The sequence below is a fragment of the Chinchilla lanigera genome, unplaced genomic scaffold, assembly GCF_000276665.1.
Source record: "Chinchilla lanigera isolate Chin_1 unplaced genomic scaffold, ChiLan1.0 scaffold00105, whole genome shotgun sequence".
NCBI classification, from domain to species: Eukaryota; Metazoa; Chordata; class Mammalia; order Rodentia; family Chinchillidae; genus Chinchilla; species Chinchilla lanigera.
Window position 1 is genome coordinate 1,846,905 of NW_004955506.1, and position 15,735 is coordinate 1,862,639.

A 15,735-nucleotide genomic window follows, 5' to 3' on the forward strand; every position below is an offset into this window, starting at 1 on the left:
TGAGTTTGAAACCAGCCTGAACTACATGGTGAGACAAAAAAAAAAAAAAAAAACCCAACCAAACCAAAAAAAAAAAAAAAACCAAACCCAACAAAACAAAAAACCCCATAAACATCTTCCCCAAAAGCTCAAAAAATAAGTAAATGAATGAATAAATTTTTTAAAAACCCAAGGCTACACCTCCTTGACCTACCAGACACACCCAGAAGTGTGCTCCCCCAATTACCCTGGTGAATCCCAAAACCAGTCCAGCCTAACCACCATAGGGCCCCACAGTTGGGGGTAGCAGAGTTGGTCCCTGCCATCCCAGGCTGCCTTGAAATGCCAACCTGTGTCTTTTCCACTCCCTCCCAGTTTGGCAGGGATTTCCTGCCTGATGGACCCCAGGCAGAGTCACCCACCTGGAGCTGTTCCTGCCATGCTGTGGAGGGTGGCAGGTGGCCACCCCTCCCTATGATCGGAAGCCCCCATTACCTACAAGTCATTGCACAGCAGCCCTCTCCTGCTGGGGATACCCAGACAGGTAGAGTGGAGCAGGACCCCAGCACCAAGTGCCCCTGGAGCCCATGGAGGTGTTTCCTGCGCAGGTGGGGGGTTCCTTTGGTTAAAAGGCTCCCCACCCCAACCCTGGCAACGCCTTCCCCAGAGCCACATGTGGCCAACATTTGGTTGGTCAGTCCCTGGGCAGAAGCCCTTGACCCCATGAAGCCATAGGATCTGCTGCTGCTCCTCATGGCCTGTCTTCAGAGGGGGCTGGACTGCAGCTCCTGGGGTCCCTGGCCTTCTTACCTGCTTTGAAGGCAATGTTTAGGGACAGAGCCAAGGGGGCCATAGGGACAGAACCATGGACAGACAGTTCTTAGCAGGTACACAGAAATAGCAATGGAGGCCTGAGACCCCAATGTGGCTGAGACTGCCACAGCAGTTGCCTAGCAGAGCCACAGGGTCCCTACTGCCACCAAAGTTAGCCAAGGCTGGGCAGGGCACACGGAGTCCCAGCCATCCCTCCTGGGAAGGGCTCCGTGCCCAGACATGTCCTTACACTGGAGTTCCTAGGCTGCGTCCTCTCAAGCAGGCCCCTGTTCTCATACCAGTCATGTAATTGGTCATGCCAAGCCTCTGCTCACCTGTCAAGGGTCCCCAGAGGACCAGGCTCCTCTGAACTGCATGTATAAAGCAGCCAGAGTGCCACCTGACAGGAATGAGGGTCACACTGGATAAGCCTATGGCTGGACCTCAAAGGTTGTGGGCAGAGCAGGGGCCCAGGTGGCCCCTGGCCCCTGAGCAACCCCAGATAGTGGGGTCCCTCAGAAAGGCAGGACAGAGCTTCATGGGTGAGGGCGAAGCCTCTGCAGTGTGCAGGGCCTCAGGCAAGGGTATGGGTGGGGCGGCTCAGTGTGGGCGGGGCATCTTGTGAGGGTGGGGCCATGCCTGGATGTGGATGGGGCTGCCTGGCCAAGGGCTGGACTTCACAGGTGAAGGGTAGGGCCGTGCCTACCTGTGGCGGGGTTGCCTGGGCAGGGACAGGGCCTCATTGGTAAGGCTGGAGCTATCCCTGGGGGGACGGGGGTGGAACCCCACAGGTAGGGGCCACACCCAGGAGGGCAAGGCCCAATTCAGAGCCTTGCTGTTTGAGGCCCAGGCAGGTACCTGTCCTCTTTTGCTCTCCCCCTCTCAGCCTCCTGTCCGTCTCCTTTCGGCCTTGGTTCTGCCATCTTCCCCCTACATCTCAGCAGAGCTGGCCCCCACACCCCAGAGAAGGATGTGGCTGAATGGATGAGTTTGAGAACTCAAGGGCCTGCCCAGTCTGGCCCAGATGAATATGCAGATGACCTGGAAGGTGGCCTGGCCTGCTTGCCACCTTCCAGACCAGCAGCAGGAAGCCTTTGGACTCTCATCAGGACTGGCTGGCCAGCCCAGCCCCTGTCTCCCAGGTGTTGCCTAGAGGGCTGACTGGCCCAGCTGGGCAAGGCTTGCCTGTCAGGACAGGCATTCGCAGGTGCCTCACCCTCCCCTTGTGACCCTGTCCACACCCCATGCCCCAGCTGGTGCTGCTAAGCTGTGTCCAGCTGTGAACAGTTTCTCGGTCCCTGCTCCCTCGCCCCCTGGTGGACAGAGGTAGGAAGTCTGTGTGTGTAGACAGCACAGACATCAGGGCTGGTGCTCATCTCAACTATGGGGGTGGGTTTTATAACCTGAGTTATTAACACTGCCCCCTCTAGCCCAATAGCTCAAGACTCTCTCCTGGCCCGTTCATGTCTGAACCTCCTTCGCCAACATAGCCAGGCTGGCTCCTGTTTGACTTATTTGATCCATGGGCCTAACTCTCCACACTGCCACTTCTACCCAGCCCTCCACATCCTTGGCCCTGGGCTAAGCCCTAAAGTGCCACCTGGCTTCCCCAGCCCTGTGAGCCTCTGGGGGTCCCTTATGAACTGCTGGGCCTGGCACTACCCTCAGGATATATTGGTGCCCATGTGTCCTGCAGCTGGGCTACTGCCCAGAATCACCCTGAAGTGGTACCCTGTCCCCTCATGGTCCCAGGGCTTTTTCTTTGTCAATCAACATGGGTGACTGGTGGTTCCTAGGCCCTCTTGGCACCCAGAGGGTGATTATATCCCTGGAAACAAGCAGGGACTCACCCCTGACTGAGACTGTTACAAGAACAAAAGGAGGGTGGGCCTTCCTGACTGCTATCCTGAGGGGACAGTACCCTGCCACGGCTCATGGAGGAGAGAACATATGGCTGCGCAGGGCTGACCTTGATCCCCCAGCACACCTGTGGGGTGTTTCTGGGAGTGCGTTTGTAACTTTCCGAGACTGTTTTCTTATCTGCCAAGCGGAGATGATACCTACAGAGAAGGCTTGTGGGGACAGGAGGGGATGTGTGTACATGTGCACATTCGTGTGTGCACATATGTGTGTGTACATGGGTGTGTGGTGTGTACATGTGTGTGTGCACGCTCACTTGTGTGGGCCTGTGCAGTGTCTGGTGCACGTCATGTGAAGGCTGCGTGTGTGCCCAAGTGCAGGCACATGTGTGCTGTGATGTTTTGGCAGGTGTGATGGGGCCCCAGAGCACCATGCCGGGTCCCTGCCATCTGGGGTCAGGCCTTTCTGCCTAGAAGCTGATTCCCAGTGGGTCAGGCAGCAGGGCCCCTGACTGCCGCAGGTGCAAGGAGACTCGGGAGGGAAGCCTCAGCTGAGGGTGTGTGGGCGGCCGAGAGCTGGCACAGCTGAGGGCTGAGTCAGCCTGAGTCAGTCTCCACCTGGTGCCGCGCCATGGGACAGCTTACTCGTGGCCTGGACCAAGTCTCCTGACCCATGGGCCTTGGTGTCCCTGTCACAGAAGGGCTAGGGATGAGTCTAGAGAAAGGTCTTGGGTGGACTGCCTCACTTGGGTTGTGGTTTCCACTGCCTGGCCTGGCTAGGGCTCCAGACGTGAGCTCAGGTTCACCACCTCCAGTGCTATGCTCCCTCCCCACCCCCGTCATCTCCCCGCTGCTCCCCTCCACCTCAGGACATAGGTGGATGGAGTGGGCCTGCCCGGCACCCTCTGCCCGCCCTCTGTGGTGCTGAGTGACCCCACCTCCCTGTGGCCCTCTGTGGTCAGCGCTGGCCGCTTGGCCAGGAGGAAGGGCCAGGGTGGCTGCAGTGCACCCTAGCGTGTGTCAAATGGTGAGCAGCCCCAAAGGGCGAGTAGGTAACAGGCTATAGCACCTGCTACCATCCTTGAGGACCAGCCAGCCAGCGCCAAGCTCTGAGGCTGCCAAGTGGGCAGTTTGTCCCTCACAGGCAGAGGTGGGCGGGAGGGGAGGTGCTGCTTCGGCACCAGATGGAGTAGGGAGAATGGGTCACCATGGCAACAATGCAGGTCTCAAGGCACTTGCTCCCGGAGGTGCCAGGCTGCTCAGCATGCCTGCCTGCAAGTCCTTGCCTGGCACCTGTGCTCCTGTATGTCTCAGGTGTGAGGACACAGTAGTGCTTACACATGTGAGGGAAGTGCACATGCACGGGCCCATGCCATGCATACATGTGGGCTTGCCCTGGATCTCGTCTGTGATGGCCCTCTAAGGGCATCTGCTTAGGGCCCTGCAGGATGAGGACACAGCCATGGGTGGCTGCCTTCTACATGGGACTTTGTGCACAGACTGAGCTGATGGTCCTCTCCTCTCATACACTAGCCCTGCCTGCCTACACCAGCTGCCTGAAGCTCCTCTCTTCCCCAAGTGTGGGTATGGAACTGCTTTGGCAGCCAGAGCGGGAATTCTAGGCTGTGTCCCTCTAGGCCTCACACTCACACCACCTCTAGGTAGCCCTCCCAGATGCCCTATCTGCCCCAATCCCTGTGCTTCCTGCTGGGGACCCCTGACTGGGAGTCAGCCTCTAGTTCAGTAGTGAGTTGGGGGACACGTTGTGCTGTCCTGGGGGTCTCTGTTTCCCCATCTGAGATGATGGAGCTCATGTGAACCAGGTGCCGCAGAAGCGGGAGTCCCTGTTGTGTCCAGGACAGAAGCAACAGCAGCAAGGGGACTTGGAGGTGGGTTGGGCATGGGACAACATGGAGCAGCTCCTGCCCAGTACGTGGAGGGGCAGCTTCTGAGGACCAGCGAGCTCCCTGCACTTTGGAGGAAAGAGGCTTATGACACAGGGCCCCAGCCTCCAGCTGTCCAGACCCCAGCATGTGGCCAGTGGCCAGTATCCAGCTCTGTGGTCCCTCCTCCTTACAATGTCTGTGATGCCCTCCTAGCCTCAGAGGGACAGAGTAAGGTCACAAAGTCCGGGAGAGAAATGGAGGGATCCACCCACAACCCCCGAGATCCTGATCTCGCAGAGATGTCTGTGAACCCCTGCGTTGAGAGCTGGGCCCAGTTTGGCTGCTTAGCCAAGCTGGTGTGTCCCACTGAGGGCAGAGTGGCCCTCAGTGGTCAGCCACAGGACCTCAGGGTGTCTGCTGGCTCCAGGCCTTGTCAGGGTGCAGGGTCCTGGGCGGCTGCCCTGAGCGAGTAGTTGGTGCTGAGGCTCAATGCAGAATGCTGGAGTCCAGGGTGGAATGGGGCCTCGGGGAAGGACGGCCGGGCCTGTGCTGGGTGCCCAGCTCCGTCTCTCATGTGCTCCCTTCTCAGCAGACGGTGCCCCGCTCAGCGAGCTCTCGTGGTCGTCCTCCCTGGCCGTGGTGGCCGTGTCCTTCTCTGGACTCTTCACTGTCATCGTCCTCATGCTGGCCTGCCTGTGCTGTAAGAAAGGCGGCATCGGTTTCAAGGTGAGGGCTGGGAGTCTACCAGGGCTGCCAATGGGGTCCCTAGGGGCTCTCACACCCACTTGGCCTGAGCTCTCCTCCCTCCTGGTTCTGTAGGGCCTGGGACACCGCAGCCCCCCTCCTGGGGCTCTCAGGGACCCCTGCCCACTGCCTGCCCCACTTCAGATGCCCTCTGTAGGCCATGGCCTTATGCTGTTCTGACCCAGGTCAGGGTCAGGCCTGTCAGGAGTTAGGAGACTGAGGAGGCCATGGAGGGCTAGGTTGGGAGTGGGTCCCTGCAACCTGAGGGCTCTGATTCCCTCTGTAGAGGGGCTGTGGAGGATCCTCAGGCTCTGGCTCATTAAATCAGGGAAACAAGTCATACAGACAGACTTCCCAGACACCAACCAAACTGTCCTTTGGAGCCCCCAGTCTGACCATCTTTTTTTCATGAGCATCATCTGCAGGTTCCCGATGCCAGGGCATCTGTTAGCAGCCACAATGGCCAGTTTTACTGGGCCTAGGGAGGCTGGATGTGAGAGGTGGGACCCCTCTGAAGATGGTGGCTGAGGGTAGACTGCTCCCCTCCATGCAAGTCTTCCAGCCACCCCCATCCAGCTGTGGCTCCATCCAGCAGGAGAAGCATGGAGCTGAACCCGACGAAGAGGCCCCGCCTAGGGTGGCGTGGGCAGCAGTCCTGCTGGTCAGCACATTGTGGCCTGGCCAGAGCCCTCCAGCCATTCACGCGCCCACGAGGGGCAGCCCAGCTGGGCAGGAGGTCAGATTCCTGCACTTAGAGAGTAGGGATGGGAGGAGCCTGTTATGGCTGAGCACAGCACCCTGTCTGTATTTCGGGCCCAGCTCCCTCCTAAGTGAACCGCAGCCCGGCCAATGTGGGCTCCATGTTAGAGTCCCACTTCTCTCCACCCTGCCTGATGTCATGTCCCAGAGAGGCCAGTTTGAGCTGGCACCTGCTTGCCCTCTGCTTTTTCCAGGGCTGCCATTGACTGCTTTCAAGGAGAGCTGAGTGCCTGGGTAGCATTGGTGCCCACTAACCCCTGCTCTCAGGCATACAGTTTTCCTACAGGACCCTGGAAACAGGGGACAGAGGTGGGGGTGGGACAAAGGGTGGGACTTGGGCCTTCCTCAGGGCCCTGTGAGAACAAGGCCCCACACACAGGCTAGCACCCCCGCCCCGTGCCCTCTTCACCTCCTGGGGAGCATGGCGCCCAGAGCATTCCAGCGCCAGCAGACGCTGTGGGAAGCTCCCTCTCAGGCTCCCCCTCCTGGAGCTGCGCAGGGGAAGGGGCTGGGCAGGCCTGATGCTGACCCTGTGCTACCTGATCACCCGCTGTGCTGGCATTGCCTGGTGGGCACCCAGGCCGAATGGGCAGGTAATGGGCTAGAGCCAGGGCTGAGCCCACATGGGAGGGGGCATCTGCAGAGCCCGAGTGGAGGGCGCCTGGGCCGCAGCTGGGGTGAGAAGAGGTCTTCTGGGCTCCAGGGCAGGGGAGTTGCCATGGATACCAGCCTTCTTCTCTCACCCCTGTTCCCTAAGTGGCTCTGCCTCTGGGTGCAGACCCAGATTGGCTCACAGGAGAAACCAACAGGGAGCCTACAACTCTCCCTTCACGGCAAGAAAATTGAGATCCAGAAAAGGACAGCCCCCAGGCAGCAAGGATCTCGGGCCTCCTCCCTCCCAGCCCAATGCCTGTGCACAAGAGCATGGCCCCTGGAGTGGGTGGCCAGGTTCCAGCTCCTCAGGATGTCCCTGAACCCTGCAGAGCCTCAATTTTCCCACTGGGCAGCAAGGGTTGTAGGGCAGCACATCATGTGGCCAGGGAAGCTGTTACTGGTGTGTGTGTGTGTGTGTGTGTGTGTGTGTGTGTGTGTGTGTGTGTGTGTGTGTGTGTGTATTATGTATGCCCATGTACGCCTGTGTATGCACTTGTTTTAAATCAGGCCTGGGCCTTGTTCCGGGACTTTGGAATGTGCTCTGGACCTGGCGTGTGGTCTTCTCCACTGAGGCATAGAAACCCCATTTAAAGCAGCAGCCTGACCAGGAGGAGCTGCCCCAAAGTGCCCAGTACCAGGCTCTTAAGGAGTCCAGGCTCCAGGGGGAAGTTTAAGGTAGAGGCCCAGGCCTGACTCAGCGGGGAAGGTGGTGGGACCCTGCCTGGGGGTGGAGATGACCATGGGCTTGCTACCCTTCTTCTGGCTAGGGGTGAGGGCACCTAATTGCTTCTCCTAGATGACTTTGGGGACCAGGTGGAATGATGCCCTCTGTCCCTGAGGTTGTCCCAAGACAGGATGGGACCATAGACAGGGCCTAGAGTGAGGGGTTCCTGGGGGTTGGGGTGGCTGAGACGTGTTGGGGTCTGATTCTGAATGGGCAGAGGTGGCTAGTTCAGCCCCTTGACTCCAGCTCCTCCCTAGCGTGGGGCTCTGCCCAGCCTGCCCGTCCCTGAATCTGAGGCTGGTGGCCCAGGGCTCACGGTGTTCTCTAGGGGCTGAAGTGCATGTCCTGGCTTAACTCTGGTCTTAGCCCCTCTTGGGACAGCTGGGTCCCTGGGGACAGAGGGGCTAGGAGCAGGGCTCTGCAGAGGAGGTGGGGACGACAGTTTTGCAGGTGGCTACCCTCCACCCCCTGCCAAGACCACCTCAGGAAAGGGTGCCTTGTGTACCCCAGTCATACCTTTCCCTCTGACCCTTGTGACGCTGGGCTCATGGCTGTGCCCTGGCCTGCAGGAGTTTGAGAATGCTGAGGGGGACGAGTATTCGGCCGACTGCTCGGCACAGGGCTCCCCGGCAGCAGCAGCACAGAACGGGCCCGACGTGTATGTCCTGCCACTCACTGAGGTCTCCCTGCCTATGGCCAAGCAGCCGGGCCGCTCAGGTGAGTAGGTCAGGTAGGGAGAGCAGGGCTGGCGTCCCTTCCCTCCCCCATATCTTGGTGTTCAGCAGGCCTGGCCCTGGGGAAGCCCAAGGAACTCAGCTCTGGCGGTGGGGATGGTAGGGGCTGGGGGCACATTGATGCATCCCAGCCTGGGCTGTGGCTGAAGGTGCACTTACCCCTCTAGACTTGGGGGCCAGCTATCAACAGGTTTGGAGACAGATTTCCATCTGCCACCTCCCCGACAAGAGGGTACATTGCAGAGGGCACTGACTGGGACAGGGTGGTCAGGGTCTGTAGGCCTGGAATTGGCCACCTTTCTGTGTTATCTCTGAGATGCTTGACCTTAGATTCTGTTCTTTGTGTCCCCTCTCTGTGGGGCCATGAGCTCCATTGTACCTGCCAAGCAGGGACTGCCTACTCACTGAGGGGACCCTTGTGGGGCTCCCCTGTGGGTGGGGTCAGGAATTGGGCTCGAGGACCCATCCATTAGGTACAGACACAGGCACGGCCTCTACCTGGGGCTCCCTTGACCTGGGGCTGCCCTCTGCATGTCCCCCTTTAGGCTTCCTCCTGGGGTTTCTCCCATGATGCTGACCATACAGGCACAAACGTGGGGCCTGGGGCCCAGAGGTGATGGTTCAATGCCCAAGGCTTTGGAACCCTAGTTGTGCCCTGGATGGGGTGAGGTCCTTGGCCTCAGGCCACCTCCATGGTGGTCGACTCTCAGGCCCCCCCTTACTGCCCAACCTGGCTCCTCCGTGGACACTGAGAGGGCAAGTCAGGTCAGGGAGCCCCCGCAGACCCAGTGGGGGCTCTCTTGGTACCAGGCATGTCACCATGGCCACTCGGCCTGCCCTGCTGGGCCCTGACCGCCATGCTTCCCATCTTTTTTTTTGAGGGGGGGGGTACCGGGGATTGAATTCAGGACCTTGCGCTTGCCAGGCAGGTGCTTATGCCACTGAGCTATATCCCCAGCCCCCGATGCTTCCCATCTTGAAGCACTGGCTGGACCTGCAGAGCAGAACTAGATGACCTCCAGTCACCATCCAGGCCCAGTGCTCCACGCATGTCCTCCAGCCCCAAATCTCCTGGAGGAGAGGTCACTGGTCAGACGTGAGCCTGGGACTCCAGGTTTGGAGTACGTTTGTCCACTGGCCTAAAGGCTTGCAGTTCCCCCAGCACCTCCTGAAAAGGCATCCTCAGCTGCATGGGGTCAGCCTGTGGGGGTCTCTGAGCCCTGGGTGTGTGTGCTACAGCCCTAGCAGCCCTGCACTGCTGGGAGCAGATGGGAGCCACAGACCACCCTTGGGGCACTGGACTGAGCCTGGGCCTATCTGTGAGGGCAAATATGTGCCTGGAACCCCATGATCCTTGAGACCTAGCTGGTCACAGCCACTGGAGGCTTCTCCCTAGGGACAGGGGGCACAGGGATCCGGGGGAAGACAGAGGTGTATTTTTTCCATTGTTGCAGCTCTGGTCTGTTTTCTAGGGGATACTCTGCTTCTAAGGGAGAAAGAGATTTAGGATGAGGCGAGGGGTCCAAGATTAGAAACATGGGCAGCAGAGTCATAAAATGGCAGAGGAGGACAGCTCCGCCAGCCCAAGCCCCCAGACCCCCAGACCCTCTGTGCCATGCTTACAGTGCTAAGACGCATCCCTGCCTCCATGGCTGTCCTGATGCCTGCTGGCACGGGACCCTAGACTGCCTGGGGTAAGTGAGGTCCTGGAGACCCCATGGTGGGAGAGGGGGCTGTCAAGACAGACTGAGGTGCAGAGGGGAAGCTCTAGGACATAGGCCCAATGGGACACCCACCCTAAATTCTGCACCAAGCCAACAAAGCCCCCTCATCCCTGGGCTCTCTTGGGAGCCAAGCTCAGTTCCAACCCCCTCTGCCCTCTGAGCAGTTGGTATGAGAACAGAATCCAGGGAATCCAGTGGGGCATGAGTGGGTGCAGCCAGCCGTGGCCCCTTCCTCCTGAGCCTACACTGACCCTTTCTGCCTGCTGACCTCACCCAGCCTGGCCTGCAGGGAGAATGGGCCCAGTGTGTCCCGTACAGGGCTGTGCCAAGCAGCCCCCAACAAAGGAGCCTTTGGTGTGCCTGGTGCTGGGATGCCATGGGGGTTGGGGGCGGGCTGCTCTGGGGCCATCCCCAGCCTCCTGCCCCGGCCACATTGCCTGCCGGGTGTTGCCTGTGCTGCAGGTCCAGCTCCGAGCCTTGCTGTGTCCAGGCTTGCTTGTCTGTGGCTCCAACACCCCCTTCCGCAGGCCACCCAGGGAGATGCGTGGGTGCAACTTGCAGACCCCTGGTGTTCCTCGGCATCAGTCATCCCTGTTCCTGAGACAGCGTGGCCCCTGATGGTGGCCCCCAAGAGTGGCTCTGCCTTGAGGGTCTGGCTTGCCCTCCCTGGCTAATGCTGGGGCATCTCAGGGGAGCTCCTCAGTATAGTTGAGGAGCTAGGGAGGAGGCTGGAGAGTGGCAGGGGGCTGAGTGGGGTCCTGAGCCCCCCTGCCCTGTTACAGTGCAGCTCCTCAAGTCCACAGACCTGGGCCGGCACAGCCTTCTGTACCTGAAGGAGATCGGGCATGGCTGGTTCGGGAAGGTGAGTGTGGCAACAGCCTTGTGTGTGGGAGGGAGTAGCATACTGGTCCTGGCTTCCTCTGGACACCTCTTCCTCATTGTGGACATGCAGAGAGAGCCAGGACAGCCCCGGGATAGGCACATGCTCATGATATTCCAGCCAGAAGGGTCCAGAACCCATTCTGCAAGGGGTAAACCGAGGCACAGGAAGGAAGTAGCTTATACTGGGGGATGGGGGGAAGAGGAATGGGGCTGGAGTGTGGCCTGGATGACACCTGTCCCTGCAGGTGTTCCTGGGAGAGGTGCACTCGGGTGTCAGCAGCACCCAGGTGGTGGTGAAGGAACTGAAGGTGAGCGCCAGTGTGCAGGAGCAGATGCAGTTCTTGGAGGAGGCACAGCCCTACAGGTGGGTGGCACCTGGGGACAGGCAGCTGGAGGGGCGCGTGCCAATTGGCTAGGACTCCTGTAACAGAGGCAGGCTCTGTGCCACCCTCCCCACCTTGCAAGTCAGGACGATCTGTGGCTCTTGCAGGGCCCTGCAGCACAGCAGTCTGCTCCAGTGCTTAGCACAGTGTGCCGAGGTGACGCCCTACCTGCTGGTGATGGAGTTCTGCCCGCTGGTGAGTGGCTGCTGAGGAGGAAGGGCTGCCCCTGCCCCTCCAGGGCCTTGGCTCTGAGCTGCCGCCCAGGTGGGGCCTCTGCTGAGTTGGGGTCCTCTATGCCTTGCCCATAAATAGTGCCATCCCTGGTGCCTCACAACTCCCCTAAAGTGGCGTCCTAGGGGGCCTGCCCTGCCACCTTCCAGAGGAGGCCTGTGCAGAGTGGGGAGCCAGCAACACCAGTGATGGCTCAGAGGGCTTGGGTAGCATGAGCGTGTCACTGCCTGGCTGTCAGAGCAGCCTGGGTGGTGGTTCAGCACAGGGCATCCCAGTGGAGCTCCACGGCCTCAGTTTTAATTATGGCCAGAGTCTGGCCACTTCCCCAGGGCAGACTTGAATCCTGCTCCTGAAGCTCCAGCACTGGTACATTCTGAGGGTACCTGGGGCACAGCTGGGTCCTCTGAAGGACAAAGGCTCCCAAAGTCTGGCGTCTGGACTTGTGGGGCTGGGTTGTCAGCAGTTGTGGCTGCTAGTCCATCCTCTGATCACCATCCCTGTGTTCCTTCTGGTGTTGCTTGGTAGAAGCAGATCCACTTGGATTTGTATTCTTGTCTGTTCAAGGGGTTATGGCCCTACAGACCCTGAATGGCTGACTGGCAAGTCCAGTTAGTGAAGGCATTCTGGGAAGGGCCTCCTGACTGTGGGTCACCTGGCTGGCCCGTCCTTGGGACACACAGCCTCTCCCCAGCTCTGTAGGTGGTTGCTGCCCATACCTGTTAGCTAGACAGCATCTAGGCTCCATTTATCTGCAGCATGGGTGGGGGGCAAGGCAAGGCAAGGTGGGGGCCCCCTAGGGCAGGGCAGCAGGCTGGTGGCTGCTCCCCAACGAGGAGATGACATGTGCTCCCTCTCGGCAGGGGGACCTCAAAGGTTACTTGCGGAGCTGCAGGGTGACGGAATCTATGGCACCTGACCCCCTGACCTTGCAGCGAATGGCCTGTGAGGTGGCCTGCGGTGTCCTCCACCTACACCGCAACAACTATGTGCACAGGTGAGGGGCAGGCAGGGCCACCCAGGCAGGGTCCTGTCTGATGACCCATGGGTGTGGACTCCTCACTGGCACAAAGGGTGGATGGTGCTGCCATTTCTTGGGGCCTCATGAGGATGAACCAGGTTAATCACCACAGCATGGAGTAGCTGTGCTACAAGGAATTTCACTAGATTTTAGAAACTGGAAAGATGGGGGTTTGAAACCCTGAAGTGAGGGCCCCACACCAGCCCCACTCTGTCTCTCTCAGGATGCAAAAGGAGGGTCAGCTGGTCCTGCAGGGGGAGGGATGGCTCTGTCCTGCCTCTGACAGTCGGAAAGATGGGCCAGGACGCCCAGCCCCTTGGGAGCCTGGGGGACGTGCCGGAAGAAGTAGTGATGGACGAGTGGCCCCCGCCAGCCCTGGATGCCGCATGGGCCGTCCTCCCCAACAATATCCTGGTGCTGAGTGGTGACACAGGCAACTCCAGCATCAGTGATTTTGTTGAAGAGGGCAGCTGCCAGCCTCCTGACCTGCCCACCGTGCCCCTGTCCCAGTTGCCACAGGTTCAGGCACCCGTCTGTGGCCTGGGGCACTTGCTCATAGCTGTCCCCTGGCACACAGACACCATTCTCAGGGAGTAGAGACAGGCTAGGGCACTTCATTCCCAAACTAAGTCCTCAGTGCAGAAGCTATACAGCAGGTGTGGCACACCCTGTGGTGCCCCGTGCCCCCATCTCCCATGTGGCCACCAGCACCAGGGCTGGCTGCTGGTTGGAGTTAGTTCTAAGGCAACCTACATGGCCTGCCTGCAGACATTCTGTGCCTCCCCTCTCCTGGGTCCTCAGTTCTACTCCTACCTGGCAGGGCAGGACCAGGCCCCGGACCATGGGCTCTGGCTGTGGGCAGGACCCCCTGGTATACTCCAGACCTCAGTTCCCCCATTGATTGCTGTCTCTCGGGGTGCTTGGAGGAGGGGAGATTGTCCTGAAGACTGCAGACACACAGGGCAGGGCTGTCCGTGGCCTGAGAGCTCCCTGGGTAGGTCAGCAGACCGGTGTCCTGGGAGAAGGGTGGGAGCTGGGCAGTATCTTCACTGGTGGCCCATGGGCCTCATTTTCCCCATCTGCACTGTCATGTTTGAGGCCCTGTCCACACACACCTTCCAAAGTGCCCAGTGTAGGGCAGCCTCTCAGATACTGCTTCCTGTCTGCCTGCTGGCCTAAGCTCAGGATGCCCCTGGGGGATGAGCCACTCTATCCTGGGCCAAAGCCCCAGCTGACCCTGTCTCCTGCCCTGCAGTGACCTGGCCCTGCGGAACTGCCTGCTGACGGCCGACCTGACAGTGAAGGTCGGTGACTATGGCCTGTCCCACTGCAAATACAGGGTAAGTCAGGGGGTTCAGGCCTTGGGGTGGGGCTGCTGCACATGGGGTCCAACTCTGCCCTATTTCCCCATAGGAAGACTACTTTGTGACGGCCGACCAGCTGTGGGTGCCGCTACGCTGGATTGCTCCTGAGCTGGTGGATGAGGTACATGGGAACCTGCTGGTGGTGGACCAGACCAAGAACAGCAATGTGTGGTGAGCATGGGTCTGCAACAGAGGGTGGTGCAAGAATGGGCCAGACCTCACAATGGACATGTGAGCCTCTAGCTTGCAGGTCCAAGGGGTTGCCAGGCTGCTACCCTGCTCTTTCCACTCAGAGAAAGTCCAAGTGTGTCCTACTGTGCTTATCTCTGCCACACTGTGGCCTCATAGAGTTGTGGGTCTCATAAGGTTGTGGACTGCAACCCTGAGCTGGTGGAGGGACTGCCTGGACAGTCAGGGTGTTAGGTCTCCCCGGACCTACTGGGCTGACACCAGCAATATCAGGGCTAAAGCACATATTTAGGTTCCAAAGTCCACCTTGAGCAGCAGCAGGGGCTTGTATATCTTTATGGACATGGGGCCTTGACTCACATCTGTGCCTGTGGAGAGGTCTAGGGGCTCTCAGCTACCCTTGAGGGAACTTAGGTCATGTTGGATAGAGGAGCAAACAGGGAGGGAGATGCTAGGATCTCCCAGAATTGCAGCCTGGAAGCCTTCATCCTGACCCCCTGCATCAAGCTGGGCATAGAGCAACTGCTCTTTCTGCCTGGGCTCTGCAGCCTTCAGAGGGGTGGGGCTGAGCTGCCCTGGGGGCTTGCACACGTGTTGGCTGTGTCTCCTTGCCATGGGGTTGGACAGGAGCAGCCTCTGCTTCTCCCTGCTCCATCCCACTCCTTGTGACCACGACAGCCTGTACATATGGCCCTCCTTTAAGCCCTTTAACAATGCCTTGTCACAGACACTCCCCCATCCTGCTTGTGAACTCCACTGAGGAGCCCCTTCTTGGCACGCTCACCCTCAGAACCCCAGCTAGGGTCCCCATCACAGGACTCTGGCCACCAGGGTCACAATGACTTCTCCATTGCCAAATCAGCTTTGTCCTACCTCCCAGGGTCAGAGGAGCCAGGAAAAGCCACCATTCACTGGAAGGGACCCCCACTGCTTTCTCCCAGCCCTGCATACTGTAGGTCTGTCACCCCAGCCTTACCTCCCCTGCCTAGGGTGTCTAGTCCTGCTCCTGCTTCAGTCTCTTGGACCAAACCTGTCTGGGCTTCTTTTCAGCTTCACTGGCAGCCCCCACACCTGGCATAGCATCTTCAGTGTGACGGTGAATGAGTGAGTGGACAGACCAACAGCTGTGACTGTGCAAGGCCAGCCTGGCTTTACTTTGCCAGGAACCTGTGTGTTGACAACTGTGTATCTGTGCTTGGGGAGGGAGAGCTGGTGTGTACTGAGCTCTGGGCCCAGAGTGGCTGGCACGATGGTATCCTGTGTGGTCCTGTCCAGGCCTGTCTCATGGCGATCACTCTTGCAGGTCCCTGGGTGTGACCATCTGGGAGCTGTTTGAGCTGGGCACACAGCCCTACCCTCAACATTCAGACCGACAGGTGCTGGCCTACGCCGTCCGGGAGCAGCAGCTTAAGCTGCCCAAGCCGCAGCTACAGCTGACCTTGTCTGATCGCTGGTGAGGACCCCACCATTTTGGGACAGGAATGCTGACAGTAGGGGTGCCCCCAGGATCCAGGGACAGGTGACTCAGTATGATGCCTGGGGCTCCAACTGTCCCCCATAATCAGGGAAGAGGATCCAAAGCAAAATGTCCCTTTCCTTCACCTCTGCTCCCAGACTCCTGGGGCCTCCGGATGTTTAGGGTGTTGAGAAAGTGGGAGGCTCCCCTAGCAACCTTGGAGGCACCTGGGGTTCAGGGGAGCCAGCTCCCAAGTGGAGGTCGGTGCTCTACTTTCCCGTGGTTCTGGCGCAGCCTGCCTCTGGATGGGGTTGGGCCACCCATGAGAACTTCCTG

General features: G+C 59.4%; 1 protein-coding gene across 9 annotated transcripts in view; it reads left to right on the plus strand.

The window, feature by feature from the left end:
- Positions 1–15,735, plus strand: part of Aatk (apoptosis-associated tyrosine kinase) — a 39,977-nt gene that overhangs the window by 18,579 nt on the left and 5,663 nt on the right. For 4 of the 9 annotated variants that reach the window (XM_005407305.2, XM_013506069.1, XM_005407307.2 and 1 more), the window contains exons 2-10: positions 5,130–5,263; positions 7,988–8,135; positions 10,659–10,738; positions 11,004–11,122; positions 11,249–11,336; positions 12,233–12,366; positions 13,646–13,730; positions 13,804–13,925; positions 15,247–15,396. In XM_005407305.2, coding sequence (XP_005407362.2) covers positions 5,130–5,263; positions 7,988–8,135; positions 10,659–10,738; positions 11,004–11,122; positions 11,249–11,336; positions 12,233–12,366; positions 13,646–13,730; positions 13,804–13,925; positions 15,247–15,396 — 1,060 coding nt within the window. The other 5 variants (XM_013506071.1, XM_005407308.2, XM_013506070.1 and 2 more) reach the window with 5 other exon arrangements.